General features: G+C 36.3%; 1 protein-coding gene across 1 annotated transcript in view; it reads right to left on the reverse strand.

Moving 5' to 3' along the window:
* Positions 1-19,213, reverse strand: part of Nf1 (neurofibromin 1) — a 1,111,953-nt gene extending 1,092,740 nt beyond the window's left edge. The window contains exon 1 of the mRNA XM_090369763.1: positions 19,094-19,213. Coding sequence (XP_090225889.1) covers positions 19,094-19,177 — 84 coding nt within the window. The 5' untranslated portion in view covers positions 19,178-19,213. The remainder of the gene's footprint in view (positions 1-19,093) is intronic.
* Positions 19,214-21,391: the final 2,178 nt, after the last annotated feature.

Raw genomic sequence — 21,391 nt, forward strand, 5'->3', positions numbered from 1 at the left:
GTATTTTGAACGAACAGAGGGGTGAAGTGGAAGTGGTTTTTTTTTTTGTTTTTTTTTTTTTTTGGCTGATGCTGCATAAGCTTGCTTTCTTGCATCAAATGCCTCTACTAATGCTAATGCTAATTATATATGGTATCTATGAATATTTTGGACTAAGTTCTCATTTTATATTTGAATGGACTAAGTTCTCATTTTATATTTGAATGTTTGGAATTTTATATTTGAATATTCTAAATAATAAACAACCTTATTTGACACAAATCACTATAAATAGACTGCAATCACAATATACAGACTGCCACAAAATCATAAAAGTAAATGAAAAATGTCTGACAATGAAGGGTATTTTATATATCCAGCTAAGGTATCTATAATTAACACACTTTTTTTTTTTGTTTGTTTTAGGTAATCTTAAAAAAACAACAATACAGTAAACCCTCTTTCTTATCTTGCTAATCCAGATTAACTGAGGGAGAAGTCATCTGGATTAAGTGATAATCCAGATTAGTGAAGCAAAAGACAGCCCTAAAAGACAAAAAAAAACTCAGTATACAAATAAATGGAAAATTTAATGATATAGATAGTGCTGATAAAAATAAATTTAAAAAAATATATCACTATAGAGCCTTTATTTAAAAAATATAAAAAGACAATACATTTATCCATTGATAGAAGACTCAGAAGTTGTACTTGTTTTTAAACATACTAATAATAATACAGATTTGAAGAAACTGTCAAGTTTTGTCTGAACAGACCTGTGCTGCTGTTTTTCAATTCTTAGGTGTTCACAAATACCACTGCAACTTTTAAATTGTTGAAGAATCCACAATTGATTACTGTATCAATCCCATCTCTTGCAGAGCTAAGTTTCTTCTTAATTGTAGATTCTTGCAGTTTGTCTAGTTCATTATCTGATTCTTATTCCATAGCAGAATCCTTAATAACATCTGCAGCAATTTCTTCCTCTGTCAGAAGATGAAATCCAGGATCTTCTTCCAGTTCAAGCTAATCTTGGATATTTTCTTGCATTATTTCAGTCTCTCCAGCTGCCCTCAACACAGTCTGAAAGTCTTCTGGCTCTAATCCCTTAAAGTCAATATCACCATCTGTATTTTGCAAGTTTTTTTCCCAGCTATTCACTAAAGTTTCCTTTCTAGTGTCCTTCCATGCATTGGCACAGTTGAAGATAGCAGACTTGATATTGTATGATTTGATATTTTCCAGCATTCTTCTTCCTCTTGTGTTGTTATCTTCATCCATTGTCTTCAACACTACCATCACCTCATCAGGGAACTTGCAGGCCATAATGATGCCTTGGTCCATGTCACCAAACACAACTGCCTTTCCAAGCACTTAATTTTACCATCCTTACTGGACATATTTTCAAATTTGGATGTGTGGGGGCATTGTTAAGAATTAAAAGTGCTTAATCTAGTAATCTGAAAATTTCAACACTTCTTTCTAGTACCTCTTGACTTCAGGTACGAAGTGGTTATGGAACCAATTCTCTGCAATTTCTGGTGTGAACCAAGCGTTTTGCAAGCTGTAGTAAACAAGTAATATGCATATATACAGTCTTTTAATGCCCTTGGATTCTTAGCCCTGCCAACCACAACAGACTTGAGCCAATGAGTTCCACTTGCATTAGCACAAAGAAGTGCTGAAAACTTCTTGTTCTATTTCCACCCTGGAATTGAACTGCTCTGTACATGAGGCTTATGCATTTTCCAGGAGACCACACCAAAACAGTCCTGTTTCATCAGCATTATATATTTGAAAATAACAAAGACCTGACTGTATTATTATTTCATTTAATTTTTTTCTAAATGACTCAACACCTTCAACATCACCACTTAGGGCTTTGTCACAAAGTTTTCTATTAATGATATTGTGCCTTTGTCTAAATTGCCACGTGTGTGTGTGTGGACATGTGTTTTTTTAAGGGCGGCTTCTAGAACATGAGTTCATCTCTGCCTCGCATCTCTGTGAAGGACAATACCACTGTAAGAGGACCAGAAATGTGAGTAGTATAGGTTTGTGTGTATTATATGTGTTCTGTTGTTATATTCTAGCCACTTGGATACCCAGAAGCATCAATCACCTGGATAGATAATTCTGAGTACTTGTCCACACCACGGGAAGGTGGGCCAGTCCCAATGGAGCACGTACTGTCTCGATATAAGACTCTGACCCACCTGATGTTGCCAAAAGGTGGACCAGATTTCTCTGGGGACCACTCCATAGAGGGGAAAAAAATTCCCCGTGGCGCAATAAAAAAAATTAAAAAAAGCTGTCTGGCACCAGTGACAGCCCAAGTCTCAGGTGCCACAACAGATCGCAAGTAAAAAAAAAAAAAAAAAAATTTAATCCCACACCCTGGCTAAAGTGAAAAGGAAGAGATAAGTTGGGGGTGCCAGCAGAGAAAGAGAGAAAAAAAAAAGAATGAGAGAGTGGATTACCATCCCACACAGGACAGAGTGAAAAGAAGAGAAAGTGGATCAAGGCTGCTCCTAGTTCCAGGGCAGGCCCTGAAACCAGTTCAGAATGCAGGTTAGAGGGGGGGGGTAAAAATTGCAGTGAAGTAACAGTCAGCAGAAGTAGTGATTTTCAGTTGGCAGTGGCACTATTAATGATCGGAATTTCCACATCAGTGATTGGCAATCAGTGTCCTCCTCCAGGCAGATATATCTCAGCTGCGAAGGTCTGGAAGGATTCGAGATTGTTCTGGGTACATGTCAGTTGATGCAGATCTGCTGGGGGAAGTCCTGGATCTTGTTCTGGAGACGGTTTCTGAGGTTGTGGTAATGTACACACTCCAAAAGCAAGTGTTCCCAACCTTCACTTTGTCAACAAAAGCAGAATGGAGTGTCAATGAGTCCAGCATATGCAGTTTCCATCAGCATTGAGCATGCTCAAACCATTCAAGGCTTTATACACCTCAATCAGATAACCTTGCAGGTGCCTAGTCTCTAGACACTGTAATTTGCAAAATATAAGCCTTTCTTTGTCAGAGTAACCCTTTGTTCCATTCACTAATCTTGTTGCCCTTCTCTGTACTCTTCCAACAGCTCTACATCCTTCTTAAAATGAGGCCTCCAGACCTATATACAGTACTCAAGGTGTGGCCTGGCCTGACCTGACCATTGCCTTATACAAGGGGATAATCACCTCCTTATCCCTGCTAGAAAAATTCCTGTATATCATTGACAAGACACTATGAGCTACTCTTGCAAACCGTCTCCACTGTTCAGAAAACTTCATGTCTGCCAGCACAATTACCCCCAGGTCCTTTTTGTTCTCTACCACTGTCAGTGTAGTACCACAGAGTTGATACGTAACTCTGGGGTTACTGCTTCCCATATTTAGTACTTTACATTTCTCAATGTTAAACTTCATTTTCCACCTTTCAGCCCATCTGTTCAACTTTTCTAGATCCTGTTGCAGCAGCAGCATACTGTCATTAGTGTCCTTAACAACCCTGCCAACCTTCGTATCATCTGCAAACTTGAACATTAAGCTTGATATACCATCATACATATCATTTATAAATACAGAAAACAACAATAGACCCAACACTGAACCCTGAGCGACTCCACTAGTAACATTAGTCCAAGATAAGCAGTGTCCATTCATTACCACTCTCTGTCTTCTCCCACTCAACCATCCCTTTATCCATAGTAGCAATTTGCCACACTGCTCCAATTTGTTCAGCAGTCTTACATGTGCAACAGGTGCCTCCGTAGCCAGGTGGGAAGGAGCAGCAGTGCATAGCACACGCTTCTTGATTAGATCGGGGGTTCGAGTCCGTGACCACCAAATATGGAGGATGCGGAAAGGTCAAGGAATGACTACCGCATATTCCCGGAGAAATATGGCCTTAGTTGCTAATGCTCCTAAAAACCCAAATAACAAACATGTGCAACAGTATCAAAAGCCTTTCTGAAATCCAAATATATTTTATCAAAGTTACTCCCTGCATCCAGTTCCTTTGTGACCACATCAGTATCTAATCAAATTGGTCAGGCAAGATGTTTCCTTAACAAAACTATGCTGTGTCCGAGCTGTAACTAAAGTCTTGTCCAGGTGATCCTGCAGTTCTTCTTTAACCAGTGCCTCAATTAATTTTCCTGGAACAGAAGTTAAACTAACAGGTCTATAATTACTTGTGTCGGCCTTTGATCCTTCTTTGTGAATTGGGGTCACATTTGCACATCTCCAGTCCATGGGTACCTTCCATGAGTCCAATGAACCTCTCATAATTATGGGTCAGGGTTTGCTTACTTCCTTTGCTGCCTCCATTAATATAACTGGATCGATCCCATCCACACCAGGCGCCTTTTTTATCTTTATCTTCAACAATTTCTCCTCCACTTTCCTCTCAGTTATTACAAAATCATCTAGCTCACTGCCAGAGTTTAACTCACCTCTGGCATTCCCCTACTTGAATAACTCCTCGTGGGTGAATGTAGATGCAAAATACTCATTTAGTTTGTTAGCCACCTGAGCAGGATCACCAACAGTTGAACCATCAATATCCAGAGGACCAATCTGATTCATCCCTTTCCTTCTAGAGGTTACATAGGTAAAGAACTCTTTGTTGTTTTTCTTTCCATCCTTTGCCAAGGATCTCTCATAATCTACCTTTGCCTGCCTAATCTCCTTTGTGACTTGGTTACAGACTGGCTTATGTCTATCATAGGCTTCCATGTCACCCATTAATTTATATGTATCCCATACATTTTTCTTCTCTGCCATATGTCTCATTTGTTCATCTGACATCCATTTAGGCCTAGATCTTGAAAAATATTTCTTAGTTGGTATGTAAAGCCTAGTAGCTTCCAAGATAAATTCTTTGAATGCTTCCCATTTTGAATTTGCTGTTGGTAACATCACCAGTTGGTCCCACCGTATAGAATTTAAATACTGTCTCAGACCATCGTAGTCGCCTTTACGAAAGCAAAAATCCTTCCCTTTACTCCTAATGGTAATTACCTCTTTGAGTAAATCCCACTTCAGCACACTGTGATCACTGCCACCTAGTGGTTCATTTATCTGCAGATTCGTAATGCATGAAGAATCACTACTGATAATCAGATCAAGAGTATTACTCCCTCTAGTTGCCTCCCAAACATGCTGATGTAGAAAACAATCATCCAATAAATCCACAAAAGCCTTGCTAGTGTGTGAGTGACCAACCCACAAATTCCAATCAATATCTGGGAAATTAAAATCCCCCATTATAAGACTCTCTGATTTACTGGCCCACTATTTCCCTGTACAGTTTCTTATTATACTCATCAGAGTCATTAGGCCTATAACACAATCCTACTCTCAATTTTGATCTCCAAATGCTTGTGTCACACCGAACTGACTCGACACTGCACTGTCCAGTGATGTCGACTGGTTTCACTTCCTTGGATTTTATGTGTTTCTTAACTAATAGAATAACCTCTCCTCCCTTCCTATCCTTTCTGTACACATTGTACTTCCCAAATTCCAGTTCTGCATTCCTTATATCTGTGTGACACCATGTCTCTGATATCCCAACAATATCTGCCTTTGATGTTTTGAGCAATACCTCAAATTCATCAAATTTATTTACCAAACTCCTAGCATTGGTGTACATGCAAGTATACATGCACCTGTCCCTAGTCTTAGCTACTCTAACACAATCCATGTGTTTACTTGTACCGCAATGACTCCCAGCAGTGACTTCTCACTATGACTGATGGGAGTAGCGATGGGGGAACCCCTGGTGTTATCAGACAACTAACACACACTATGAGTGATAGGGAAACCCTTGGTGCTGTTAGACCCTAAGCACACACACTATACACTATGACTGAATTAATCAGCATTCAGTGAAGTTTGCTTCACAAAAATATCTGGCTTTTGTTCTGTCAAACTGGAATAAAAAGTTCTAAAAGTAGAGTGGTTCCCCTCTAAATGGATTAAAATCCAATGCCACACATTTGCATTAAGGAAACAGTGAATATATTAACTGACAGGTGGAGGCGGTATTTAGTTTACATTTCTAAACTATTGAAAACATTTCTAGATAAGACTATGGAGGAACTGGCATCCTATTCATTTATTTTCTTTGGAAATAAATCTATAATGATATTAGTTTCAATAACCTAATTTTTTTTTTTTTAATATTTATTGCTTTCTTGAGAAATTAAGAAAGTCTTGGAAATGAAACTTTTTTAGAATAATGTTTGTTTGTTTTTTTTATAGCCAATTGAACAATTACAGCAAACTATTTTCAGGTGCTCATTACAGCCAAATTCATTAACAAAAATAAGCCACAAAATTTTTAAAAAAAATTCTGATTTTAACAGTTTTACTATTTTATACAGAAATAAAAAAATGGAGAAGAACTATATTATTGCAAAGTAAGGAAAATTCCATGTCACAAACTGTCATGTCAGTGAGAGAGAAAAGGGATCAATTCAAGTCAAAAATACCGATCACCTTCATAAAGCAGGAGAGTTGGCAGCTGCGATACAGTGTGTGTGTGTGTGTGTGTGTGTGTGTGTGTGTGTGTGTGTGTGTGTGTGTGTGTGTGTGCTTGTTGTTTGTTATCTGGAGCATTAGCAACTAAGGCCATATTCTCCGGGGATATGCGATGATCATTCCCTGACCTTTCCACATCCTCCGTATTTGGTGGGCATGGGCTCAAACCGTGGGCTAATCAAGAAGCGTGTGCTACGCACTGCTGCTCCTGCCCACCGGGCTACGGAGGCGCCGTGTGTGTGTGTGTGTGCATATAGTATTCACCAGAGCCATGCCGAGGGTGAGGCGAACGATGCTCTTACCTCACCTTATAAGCTGAAAGGGGTGCCAAAAAGAAAGATTAAATAATTGCCAATGTTGCCATGATTAACAGTAGGGTGCAATTTTTCATTCTTGCCTCAGGTAATAAAATGGCTCGGCACAGCCCTGGTATTCATATCACATAGGGCTGATGTATCCATGAAAGAGATGAAAAGGCAGGTAAGTAATGAATGGGCACAGAAAGCACTATAATACTTGGCAAGCAGTATACACTGGTAGTGAAGCTCTATTATTGGAACAATTAGCAATTTTTAGCTGCATTGTGTGAATATAGAATTCGAAAGGATATACAGAATTCTGAAAAAAGAATTCCTCACAAAATGAGTTGCAAAGCATGAAAAGATTTGAGGAAAAAGGGTTTTTATATGGTAAAGGATAACAACCACTTGAGGACTGTTATTTATTTTAGACTGCTATTGACTTTTTTTTTTTTTTTTTTATGAAAACCCTAAACACGAGAGGTATTAGAACCTATAATACTTAGTACCGTGAATGGGATGGAGGTTGAGAAGACGAAAAAAGATATTTGTTGACATTGGACTTGAACTTCTGTAGACTGTAATTTTCGGGAAGTATGAAGGAAGATTTTTCCAGAAAACTGCAGTTGAATGAATAAACGAGGAAGAAAAAGTTGGTTCTGTGAGTTTGAAGTTGGACAGTAAATAGATGTTGGCAGATGGTGGCACATGTTCAGACTATTTTGAAAGAGAGAGTGGGAATTATAGAAGCAAATTCAGAAGAACAGTGCCCATGGAAGTATCTGTAGAAAAGGTTTGCAGCAGAAACATGAGACAGAAAGTAGAGAGACTCTGTTAGAGATGAGTCATTAATTAACATAACTGGCCACTTCTGAATAGAATCTAGAAGCCTGAGAGAGGTTTCGGGGCACCACCCCAGATGTGGGAACAATATTCTATAGTAGGGCGGATTTGCAATTTGTCCAGAGTGAACAGCTGTTTGGAAGAAAAGTAACACCGAGAGCATAACAGAAATCAAGTTTTTTAGATGCAGAGGAAGCAATATTTGTAATGTGCTTGTGCCAAGAGAGATTAGAAGTCAGAGTAATCCCCAAATGAAATACATCATCTTACCTAGAAATCAAAGTGTCACCAAAGGTAAGCATAGAAGCAGAAGAATGCTTTTTGCAAGATATAAGACAGAACTGAGTTTCAGAAGAATTGAAATGAACTAAGTAGTCTTTGCCCCACTGGAGAATTACCTGAAGATCGGCATTTAAGGAATTGGTAGTGGATATTCGAGAGGCAAGGTTTCTCATACTGGAAAGTGGAATGCAATGTGCTAACATCAGCAAAACTATGGATAGGATTTCCACTCAATGGAAGAAGGTCATTAATATACAAGAGGAAAATAGTGTGGGAAACAATTGAACCTTGGGGAACACCAGTATTAGTGGAGAAGTTAGGACAGAGAGCCATCTACCATCACCCTCACTGAGCGGTCAGAGAGAAAACTGGATAACCAATTACAAAAAACAGTTGGCAAACCATAAGATGAAAGCTTGTTTAGAAGACCTTTATGCTAAACATGATCAAAACCTTTGAGATGTCAAGAGCAACTGCTTGTGTTTTACCAAACTTTTCCATTGAATTTGTCCATAAATTGATTTCTCTATTACTTCAGAAAGAGTAGAAGTAATTGCAATGGGATGATAATTGGATAGGAAGGATTTTTCACCCTTTTTAGGAACTGGCTGAATATGAGCAAATTTCCAAACAGAAGAAAAAACACCTTTGGAATAAGAAAGTGAAAAAAGGTGGCAAAGAACAGGAGCACAGGTTTTGAGAACAAGTGGAGAAATACCATCAGACCTGGTGCTTTCTTAGCATCAAGATTTGTCAAAATCCTTCTGACATTCACAGGAGGCATTGGAGCGTGCTGAGAATGATGGGTGGTATTTTTACCAAGATCATTAATACATGAGTTGGAATAAAAATGGGATGCTAGCAGGTCAACTTTATCCTTGGCTGAAGTGACAATAGAACCATCTGATTTCGGCAGAGATGGGCAAAAGTTGCAGCCAATAGCTTTGGAAAGTGACTAGAGTGCTCACTACCATTAGGGCAAGAAGCAAATTTTCTACTCTTAGCCTGTTAAAAATCTAGTTTGGACTGATTTTCAATAGTAATCTGAAATAAATATTCCATTGACAATTATTTGCAAAATACTACTGTGGACAAACAAACTGCATCTCAATTTAATATATTTAAGGAGCAATTACACATAACATTATGAAGAATGGACAGATGACATAGATATGGGTAGGGTTTTTTTTTGTTTTTTTGTGGTGATGCTCTATAAGCTTGCTTCTTTGTTCATTTGCCAGGAGTAATAATAATAATTTCCAGCTCTATGGCAGTATGAACACCCACAGCACTAACATATGGGGATGGTCAACTATGTATATTATTCAGATATTTTTCTACACTCTCAACTTACTACTGCATAGCTTGCTATTTTGTTATTTTTTGTTATATGCTATTTTTTTTTATTGGACTCTGTTCTTCAAAGAAGCTCAAGTTTATCCATAAAAGGCATCATAATTAGTGCAAATAAATGTAAACTCATCACCTAACACGTTATTCCTAGTATGTCACATTGTTCACTGCTGCAGTTTCTTCATGACAAATGTTCACATACTTTACTACAATTGTGTATATAAATAAATAAATAAATTTCTGTTTATTTTAAATACAGTTTTTTCTAGCTGAAACAGGTTTTTGATGCCATAGTTCACAATGTGCCATGCATTTTTCATGACAGCATATGAGCGTAAACCCACAACCCCTCCATATCTTAGGCCATGACACTAACCACGGGACCATGGCTGGGCACATCTTGAAGACTATTATAAGGAAAAAAAGATCATGGACCATACAACAAATTAAAACAACAATATACTTGGAAAGGAGAAATTTAGCTACCTGAGTTTATTTTAATTAGAATTTAACTTAATATTCAAATTAAAATTTCATCCACCTGGGGTGGGTGGGTGGGATCTATCCAGTTATATTAAAGAAGGTGGCAGAGGAAGTAAGCAAATGCTTGGCCATAATCATGAGAGCATCATTGGACTCAGGGGAGGGCCCTGAGTGCAACACACTGGAGATGTGCAAATATATCCCCAATTCAAAAAAGGTGACATGAGAAATTACAGACCTGTTAGTTTAGCTTCTGTTCTGGAGAAAATAATTGAGTCACTTGTTAAATAAATATTGCAGGATCATCTAGACAAGACTGCAGCAATAATTCAGACACAGCATGGGTTTGTTAAGAGGAAATCATGTCTGACCAATTTGATTGGATACTATGATGTGGTTACAAAGGAATTGTATGCAAAAAATAATTTTTATAACATATACTTAGATTTCAGGAAAGCTTTTGATACTGTTGCACATGGAAGACTGCTGTTGTTGTTGTTTTTGGTTTTTTTAGGAGCATTAGCAACTAAGGCCATATTGCTCCGGGATATGCGGTGGTCATTCGCTGACCTTTCCACATCCTCCGTATTTGGTGGTGACGGGCTCGAACCCCGGTCTAATCAAGAAACGTGTGCTACGCACTGTTGCTCCTTCCCACCTGGCTACGGAGACGCCAAGACTGCTGTACAAATTAGAGCAGTAAGGCATTAAGGGCAAGTTGCTGCTATGGATAAAAGGATAGCAGTGTGAAAAAAACAGAGTGGTAATCAATGGACACTGCTCTTCATGGACTAATGTTATTAGTCCACTAATAACACTAAAACACTAATGTTATTAGTGGAGTTTCCCAGGAGTGTGTGTTGGACCATTGTTGTTTTGTATATTTATCAATGATATTGATGAAGGTATATCAAGCTTAATGTTGAATTTGCAGATGATATTAAGGTTGGCAGGGTTGTTAATGACAGTAACAACGGTATGCTACTGCAACAGGATCTAGAAAAGTTGGGCAGATGGGCTGAGAAGCAGCAACTGAAGTTTATTAAAGTACTGCATATGGTTAGCAATAACCCCCAGAGAAACTTACCAACTATGTGGTACTACACTTAAGGTAGTGGAGAATGAAAAAGACTTGTGGGTAACTGTGCAGTCAGATATGAAGTTTTCTGAGCAGTACAGGCAGGCTGCCAGAGCAGGTCATGGGGGGGGGGGGTCTTGTCAATGATATACAGGAATTTTGCTAGCAGGGATAAGGAGGTGATTATCCCCTTGTACAAGGCAATGGTCAGGACACACCTTGAGTACTGCGTACAGGTCTGGAAGCCTCAGTCTACGAAGGATGTAGAACTGCTAGAACGAGTACAGAGAAGGGCAACGAGATTGGTGAGGGGAATGAAAGCATCCTCTTACCAAGATGGAGACTTAAGTTCTGCAAATTGCAGCGTCTGGAGACTAGGCACCTGCAAGTGATCTTTTTAATTTAGATCTATTAAATTTATTCAAATTGCTTTCAAGTTATCTTACTGAGAGATTTGTTACAGTTGCTTCATATTTTTGGTCAATAAATAAACATATTTATTTGCAGTTGCCAACATGGAACATTTTAAGTCCCCTATTTTGGAATTCTCGTATTAAATTCCTGGCTACTAAAAACAATTTCCTAATTATCTGGAAATGCTCTGCCTGCTTCAAACATACATAACATGCCAAAAATCATGGCAGAATGAGGCTAGAGGTAAACTGCACCTTCATTTGGTGGCTCTGCAAAGAAAAAATAATAAGAAAAAAAATAAGAAATCATTATATGAATACTGCAAGCCCTTATACATCACAGAAGTAAAAAAAAGGTAAGGTTTTTTTTTTTTTTTTTTTGATTTGGTAGTTGTTGGCGCATCTGCTTCTGTGGCCATATTGCACCTCCCAAGGTTTTTGCAGTACTTTGATCCAAGCCCGAGGCGGGAATCGAACCCGCGACCTTTGGGTTGCCGGGCAGGTACTTTACCCACTCGGCTAGCCCGGTCGGCAAAAGGTAAGGTAATAACAACAACAAAAAAGGTAAGGTAAGCTGTTTTTGTTGTTGTTATTTGGTTTTTAGGAGCATTAGCAACTAAGGCCATATTGCTCCGGTGATATGCGGTGGTCATTTCCTGACCTTTCTGCATCCTCCGTATTTGGTGGACACGGGCTCGAACCCCGGTCTAATCAAGAAGCGTGTGCTACGCACTGCTGCTCCTGCCCACCTGGCTACGGAGGCACCCTTAAGGTAAGCAGCAGCCATTATCAATCCACTGCAGGATGAAAGCCTTCTCAACAATTCATGTTGAGGGAAATAGACTATAATCTGCCATGCTGGTACAGTGCGGCCTGGCAGATCAACTGTATTTAGTAGTCAGGGACTTGAATCCCAATCTACTCAAAGAGCGTGTGCTATTGCCTCCTGCTCCTGACCACTCAGGAGTATCATGTCACAAAAACAAAGTATTCAATTGCTGCAAAAATACTGTCATTACAGAAAAAATTGACACTGGCTCCATGGAGCCAAAGGTGGATCCAGGAATAACATCATGTGAAATAAAAAAATACAATTTAAGCCTAATAAAATCAGTTTTATCTTATTCAGTATTTTCATTTACAATCAACAATAAAGGTTTGTGGTAACTGAAGTGGGATACATAGTTGAAACAATTCAAACTATTAACATTGCGATTAAAGATCAAGTCTAATGTAACTAAAGTAACTTTGAACGCTGGGCCGTAAATTATGGAATATGTTGTACTTGTTGCATCACTGCACTTGTTGCATCGCTGCATGCAACAAGTACAATGTATGCCAAAACCTTCAGCCCAGCGCTCAAAGTTACATTGTGAAAGAAAGAAAGAAAGGGAAATTGGACAGAAATGTGAATCTAGATGACTCTCTCTTTTGCATTCCGCCGCCAACTTTGGTGCTTGCATTTCAACATTAGATTTGTGATTTTGTCGAAATCTTTGAACACGTTTAGTTGATATAACTTTCGGCATCGTTACAACTTAATTAAATGAAACACAACCGCACTGCTCGACAAATGCGAAGTAACTGAACAAAGTAGTTACTTTAACGAGTTGTTCAACTTTCTAAAACTAAAAACCCGATTTGAAATCTAGTTATATATCCTTGTGGAGCTCTCAAAGGGCAACAATTTTGTTGCTTACTGTTTTTGTCTAACATTTATAGTTTTCAAGATATTGCAAAAACATATGCTCAAATTTTTCAACTCTCTCAACTTTGCATCACTATTACTCAGGAACCATACGAGCTACGTCGAAACTATTTATATGTATATAAAAACTACATTTCCTACTGAACAATTCTGTTGCTTACTGTTTATGTCTATCTATCATAGTTTAGAAGTTATTGTGAGTGAAAGTAACCAAGGTGCAATGGCAAATGACCAATATGTGAACTTTTTAGTTATTTTGAAAAAAATGATATTAAATATCAAAATTTCTAATTTTTTCTTGCATATTCGTCGACGGCATTATATACCCGATAAAATAAGTATAAATTGTTTATACTATTGTCTATTAGTTTCGGAGATATAACAGCAGTTAGAAGTTTCACTTTTCGTGACAGCCTGAGTGCTGTGGGGTACCCAGCATAGATGTTATTCACATCAAAATCACTGCACTGTCAGATTCAGCAAACAAAACACATATTAAAAACAGTTAAATATAAACAAACTTTTCTGCAGCACAAGGTTAACACCTTGAAAGTAGATACATTCCCTCTTCAGAAATGTAGAAAATTTTTGTTGGTACCAATGTATCTCCTGTCTAGAGTTGGCTGTCAATAGCATTTCCAGTTTCATCAGGAAGAGGTCCGAATTTTTTTTAAAATTCCATTCAGGATTTGAGATAAACTGTTATAGTTCAATTTTCCTTCTGCACTTGTTAGTTTCCCAGTCAAGGGGGAAACTAACAAGGAAATAACACAAACTTCTTTCATAATTCATGTCTTCATTTTTATTCATATTTATTTTGATAATTTCTGGTAGATTTGAACATTAGCTCCACACATTAAAATTAACAGAACTCATACTGCAAAAAATCTAAAGCTTCATCTTTAGATGAAGCTTCACCTAAAGCATTTCTTTATCTTTAATGATAGTGAGAAGTAGTGGAAACTTGTTTAAAAAAATTCAAATTGAGAGCAAACTGCTTTTCAATTCAATGATTTCTTTTCTTAAGAAAAGTCATCATACTTGGATGGCACTAAGAATTCACCTGGATTGCTGCCAGCCATAGCAATCAAAACTACCATATTTTTTCAATGCCATTACTACTTTGCTCAATTTCACTAACAAATGCCAGCAGCTTTTTTTTTTTTTTTTTTTTTTTTTTCATATCCATATCTTTTCACTGTTTCACAAACAGGAAACATTTCTGAATAATGCACCTGCATGATTGAGCAGCGGAAACAGTTGCAAGAACAGTTCACGAGATTTCCATTAATGATTTGTTGTTGTTATTTGGGTTTTTTTTTTTTTTTTTTTTTGGGAGCATTAGCAACTAAGGCCATATTGATCCAGGGATGTGTGGTGGTCATTCCCTGACCTTTCTGCATCCTCTGTATTTGGTAGTCACGGGCTCAAACCACGGTCTAATCAAGTGTGTGCTATGCACTGCTGCTCCCGCACACCTGGCTACGGAGGTGCCTCCATTAATGATATACAGGAATTTTGCCAGCAGAGACAAGGTGGCGATTATCCCATTATATAAGCAATAGCTGGCAAAATCGTAAGTGCTGCATACAATACATCTCTCAAAGCCTCATTTTAAGAAGGATGCAGAACTGTTGGAATGGGTGCAGAGAAGAGAAACAAGATTAGTCAAGGACACAAAAGGATACTCTTACTATGAAAACCAGTTCTACAAATTGCACCACTTGGAAACTATGCACCTGTGAGACCTGTTGGAAGTGTTTAAGGCTTTAAGTGGAATTGAGCAAAATAAATGCTGATGACAACCCTACTCTTTATTGGACAACACACACACAAATTTAAATAGGATAGTTGTAGGATAGATGTTTGCTTTCTTCCAGCGAGTAAATGATTGTTGGAACAAACTATCTGGTGTTGTGGAAGTGAGTGGTTGTAATAAATTTAAGGAGGGATTAAATAAATTATTAGAGGGGATAAACATGTGATGTGGGAAGTTTTGTTTTGTTTGTTTTTTTGGCTGATGCTGTATGAGCTTGCTTCCTTGCATCATTTATTAATAGTAATATTATTTAATAATCAAACTAAGAATACATAATGTAATGCAATGCGACTTATGCACTGTGAAGCACTATTCAGGCAAGTGTTGGATATACTTGTGTTAGACATCACCCAAACACATCAACAACAAAGTAACAGATTTTTCTGATGTAAAAAATTTACTTTTCATAAACTTGTTTTTTTTTTAAATTTAAAATGCTCAAGTCTACATCTAAAATAGCTTCTAAGCTGGATGACAAATAGCCTTCACAGATAGCTATTTGAGCACAGCAGAACCTTATCAGAATAATGAGAAAATAGACTGAAGACTGATTTGGGAAGTTACATAAATACAATGATTACATTACATAAGAACAATTATGAAAAGTATGAGTGAATCAATGTAAATGAATGTTGTGTTATGCAAACACTGACAAAAAAACTTAAATTTATGAAAGAAAATTTGTGCCCCATTGTGATTAAACAAAAAAAAAAAAAAATTATCTGTCATTTGTAGGCTGACACCAGTGCAAACATTGCAAATGACCCAATGTGCCAACAGTTTCTGCTCAGCAGCAATATGCCACACAAACAATTAACTCTGAGAAGAAAAAATAAATATTGTTTATGAACTCCGATCCAATGGGTTGGCCACATAGGATCAGAGGAGTTTATATGATAGAGAATACAAGAACATTAATGTATTTAGCAGTTGTGGGCTCAAATCATGGTCAACTGAAATGAATGTATTACTGTACCTCTATGTTTGCCCATTCAGCTACATCAAATTTTAGAAAAAGAAAAGTGTAATTATTGCTCTTGACAGGAGGGCCTTTCTAATCCAAGGGAAAATATAAATACCCAAGGCCAGAGCATCTAATAATTTTATTAGAAACATTAAATATGAAAGATTATGACAATTAAAATATAAATTAACCAAAAACAATATTATAATTCTGAAAGAAACCCACAGTGAGAATTTTGATGTGATGAAAAATAATGGATAAAAAGGGAGTGTCAAACAATAAGGTAAAAAGTATGGAAAACAGCCAAGTTTGAAAGGATGTGCATGAATCATGTGCCAACATAAGATATGAGACCAGAAAAACCACTGTGTTAGACTTAATTAATAAAAAACTGAAATTATAAACACAAAGAGTAAAACAGGAAAAATGATATGACAAGTGGGGATGATAGAGCTAATAATATATATATAACTGATATTAAATCAAAATTAATGCGAGTAGCATGGCAAAACTGTTGAGCAAAAATAATAAATTAAACATAATGATTAATCAACAGGGAAGGAGAAGAAAAGGTGAGACTAAAGATTGTATCAGAAAATCTCCAAATAATTTAGAAATCCAATTGAAAATAATAAATCAATTTTAAAATTTAAAGCCAAAATTACATAAGAATTTAGGGGCATCCCCCTCGTAAGGTGCCAGTTCCGAATTAACATGAAATGTCATAAAGAGACTAAATTTTAACTACTTCATTATACTAATATATATATATATATATATTATTTCATTATTTGTATTCTTATATTTATTTCATAATTACATATATTTGTATTCACACACACACACAAAAAAAAAATATATATATATAATGAAAGACCACCAGAGATATAAAAGCATACTGGAAGAAAACTCAGAGAAATTAAAAACTCAAAAGGGCCAGTGAGATGAGATGTCTCCTTCGTTGGCATAAAGTTAACACAACTGAGATGTAAATTTAGATAGAAAAAAGGTCAACTAGTGAGAAAGGCTGATTCAGAAGTAATAAAATCAAATGAAATATAGTAAAAGTAACGTGAAATCTGCACATGATATCAAAGGACGAAGTCTAGTTTACAAATTAATTTTAAATTCAAGAGAGAAGGTGTTGCCAATAATTGAGCAAAGATAAATTAAATTACAGTGGGGGGGGATCTTCAAATAATAATGGCTATAACCTATACAATTAAGTGAGGAATGAAAAAGGGGGTTTCAAAACTATTAGGATAAAATATAAAGAACCTTACACAATTACTTGTTAAATGTAAGTTTTCATTATTTTAATGAAATATTTGGAAACCTTTGGGTTTTATAAGCCTATTATTTTCAATTAAACAAAAATTTTATTAATTCTACTGAAAAAATAAGTTAAAAATATACAAAGGGAATGATTGGTGATTTCCAGTTTAAAGTTTATAAAACCATTAAGCTTGCAAAATTTCAAATTAAGCATACTTGCATATTTCTGCTTATATATATTTAAATATTAAGAGTGAATATACTGTCAAAATTATATATACACTAAAATTTTGACATCATATAATAAGAGTTTAAAAAAGCTTTTGACATATTCCATGCAAAAACTTCTATACAAATTGGAATAGTCTGGTACTAGGGTCAAGCTACTGCTATGGACAAGGGTGGGTAGGGTGGTTAATTACAGTAATTAAGGTACTTGGTAAAAAATGCTACTCTTGTAAAAAAATCTTGAAGATGGACTGAAAAGTGGCAGACAAAGTTTAACATTGAAAACAGCAAGCTACTGCATATGGATAGTAGTTATCCCAGAATAATACACCACCTATGCAGAACCAGACTTGAGGTAGTAGAAAACTAAAAAGACCTGGCAGTAATTGTGCAGTCAGACATGAAATCCTCGGAACAGTGTAGATGGACTGCTATGGCAACTCATGGAGTTTTGTCAATGATATACAAGAATTTTCTAAAGATAAGTATGCAATCATTCCACAGTATAAAGCAATGCTAAAGGCCACATCTTATAGTATTGCATACAAGCCTGAAACTTCATTTTAGGAAGGATGTGGATCTGTTGGAAAGGATGCAGATAAGGGTAATGAGACTAGCAAGTGGAATAAATGGTAGTCTTAGCAAGAAAGGCATCAATTCTGCAAATTGGAGCATCTGAAGACTAGGCACCTGTGAAGAAATCTGATTAAATTGTTTAAGGCTTTGAATGGATTGACTAAGATAAACATTGATGACATCCTTCCTCTTGCTCGGACAACGCACAAAAGGTGGCATAAATTTAAATTTAGAAAGAAAGGTTGCAAGATATATGTGTAGAAATTTGCTTTTAGCCAGAGGATAAACTTTTATATGGTGTGGTTTTTATTTTTTATTTATTTTTTTTTTTTTTTGCTGATGCTGTATAAGCTTGCTTCCTTGCATCATTTACTAATACTACAATGGTTATAATTAATTTTAAAAAAACTTGAATATCATACTATAAATTGTAATGTGATAATATAAAAGCATGCATTAAAAAATACTATGTCAAGTCGAGGATAGTAATAAATAATTGCCCACTAAGAACAGGTTTATTTGTTAACAAAGTACTGAATTCTTTACGAGTATTGTCAAACTGTTAGGGTTTCTTGATTCATTACTCCTCCCCCGGCACAAACTGATTTAAAAAATGCTACTCTTGTATTTGTGCAATCCCGACTGTCATTATAATAAAAATCTTCTTAGGTAATTTGTAAAAATTTAGGGCCAACTAATGTTGATCGTATTTTGAACTACAGAAAATAAAATTATCTTTTAAGATCCCATTGGCTTCACGAAAGTGCGGAAATAGAGGAAGGTGGAAACCCCATGAATGCTTCTGTGTTAATATACATGAATGTTTATATCTTATTACTCTGTGTATGGTGTAATATACTGTAATACTTGAATGTTTATATTTTATTAAACTGTGTATGGTGTAGAGATGTAATTTTTTTTTTAAAAAATGACAGTGTAAGGTTAGATTTCTTTTAATAAAATTCGTACCACATAAAATATACTAGAGATCTTGGCAAAGATGGCATTTCTCTGAAGAATATACAAATAATAGCGCTAAGAAAAAATCTAAAAACCACTACCCTAGAGTAAACATAATGCGAAGTACAAGGAACTAGTTTCGCAAACGTCAATTGGTAGTTTATGGTCAACACTTCTTCATTCATAACTATCAAGACACTGGAACCAATGAAACTAACCGGCACTTTGACAGCAGTCCCAAAAACAAGAATCAATTAATAATCGAATATATGTTAACAAACACAGGAGCTCCTCACCTGTTCTTCGAATCGTGTTATTAACGACGAAACCCACTCAACTGGCTTCTGAGTAGCCATAACGCCAAAATTTTCCAAAAACATTAAATACTGTGTTTTACTATCCCCGCACAGCTACCATCTTGGAGCAGCCAAACGATGCGCAGAACATCTCAACGCATGCTCAAACTTTCAAAGTCTGGCATGAAGTGGAAAATAAAAATGCCGAAGGAAACAAACTTCACTGATTCCCTAATAGGGGACCTTTAAATTATTACAGAACAACCGTGAGGGAAGACGTTCGTCGACTGGCTTTACTTACTTGGATTCTCATGTTTACAATACGCTCGATAACAACCACTAAGTGTAATACATTAATGGTAACAAGGGATTTTGAAAATGAATGAAAATAATCAACCAGTAGCTAAACGGAACGTTATTATTATTATTATAATTAGCCATATGGTGCAAGGAAGCCTGAGGCTTTTTCTGCACCAGCCAAAATAAAATAAAAAAATTCTGAGTTACCCTGAGAGAGAACAAGAATCAGAAGCAGAAGAGAATCACCAAGAAAGAGAAGAATGATGATATCCAGCTCAGGACCCTGGGTGTGCCATACTCACCAGATGTGAGCCCCTGGGGTTGAGCAATAGCAATATTAGAAGTAGCACATGATGCAAAGTTATACAGCATGAGGTAAAAAAAAAAAAAAAAACCATATCCACCTCATCTGTCCATCCTCTAATAATTTGTTTAAATTTTCCTTAAATTTATTCAAACTACACGCCTCCACAATACTACATGAAAATTTGTTCCAACAAATTTTCATGTAGTATTTCAAATTTTCATTTCAATCACTGCCAACCATCTATCCTACGACCGTCCTTTCTCAATTTAAATTTATCCGAGCAAGAGTTAAAACACTACCGCATTTAATTTATTCAATCCATTTATAGCCTTAAACAACTCAATCAAATCTTCTAATTGCCAGGTGCTGCAACTTACATAACTGAAGTCTTTCTTGTAAGAGCACTTTTGTGTTCTTGACTAATCATTGTTCTCTGCGCCCGTTGCAACAGATCCACATCTTTCCTGAAATCAGAATACAACAGATATGTATGAGACATATACAGTATTCAAGATGTGGCATAATCGAATTACAGTAATTGCATTGTAAGATGGAAAAATTACTTCCTTGTCCCTTCTGGAAAAATTCCTGTATATCATTGAGAGTATCCCATGAGCTGCTGTAGCTGCACGTCTACAATGCTCAGAGAATTCGAATTAGAAAATATTAGCAATCGAAAGCGACTAAAACGAAGATAACGTTTTTTTTTTTTTTTTTTTGTTGTTGTTGTTTTTTTTTTTTTTTCCCCAAAGGTTTAACCCGAGCATTAACACAAGCTTACATTGGTTCAGATATTTGGACCAGACAATTAATTACCAAAATGCTAAAATTTCTGATGGGTAAAAACAATCTTAATACTTTTGAAACCTTTTATTTTATTTTATTTTATTATTATTTTATTTATTTTTTTATTTATTTTTTTTTTTTTTGAAGTTTCATGATTGGACACTTCCAGATATATTTTAAAAAGAAAAGCTATCAACGTTAACTACGTTCCAATCCAATTCGAGCGTTGATTCCTTCTCAATTCATTGCTCCAATTTAGTATACACATAATCAGCATTTTACAGTATGTACTTGGTGTATACCCACTGGAAGGTACATTTAGATTATTGTGTAGGAATTCTTCCTCCCCCCCCCCCTTTTTATCAGCAACAGAGCATTCATGCACCTCATTCATTTTGGCTTTCACTTCTCTGACTTCTTTAAACGTTCTACTGTCATAACAGCCTAATGAAAACTTCACTAAACAGCCTTACAGTTGCCAACAGAATGATTGGCAGGGGTCCTGATGTCGTATGCCGCTTTGATGTTAAATAACACATCCTCTATTGTTGACATAAAGTAATTGTTGGAGACATTGAAGAAGAAAGAAAACCCCGTGGTGCTCTTCAAACCAGAATAAGATGATTCAAGGTGGTTTGCAATGGCATATTATTTTCTGATCGTAACTACCAACTGTTGGACCCCAAAATAACAATCTTAATTTGCCTTATTTGTGTACAAGGAAATAAAAATGACACCTACCACACTATATTTCTTATACTTCCTACAATAGCAAAATTACGACACGTTCTGTTCCGCCACTGCGGGTGGTTAGAGGAAACACTAGCCGACGGCGGGCGTAATATTATTACAACATATCATATAAATTTTTTCGTAGTTACTTTGCTAATATAAACACTTCTCTC

The sequence above is a fragment of the Mastigoproctus giganteus genome, chromosome 3 (genome assembly GCF_048544385.1).
Source record: "Mastigoproctus giganteus isolate SK-2022 chromosome 3, ASM4854438v1, whole genome shotgun sequence".
In the NCBI taxonomy this organism is placed as follows: Eukaryota; Metazoa; Arthropoda; class Arachnida; order Uropygi; family Thelyphonidae; genus Mastigoproctus; species Mastigoproctus giganteus.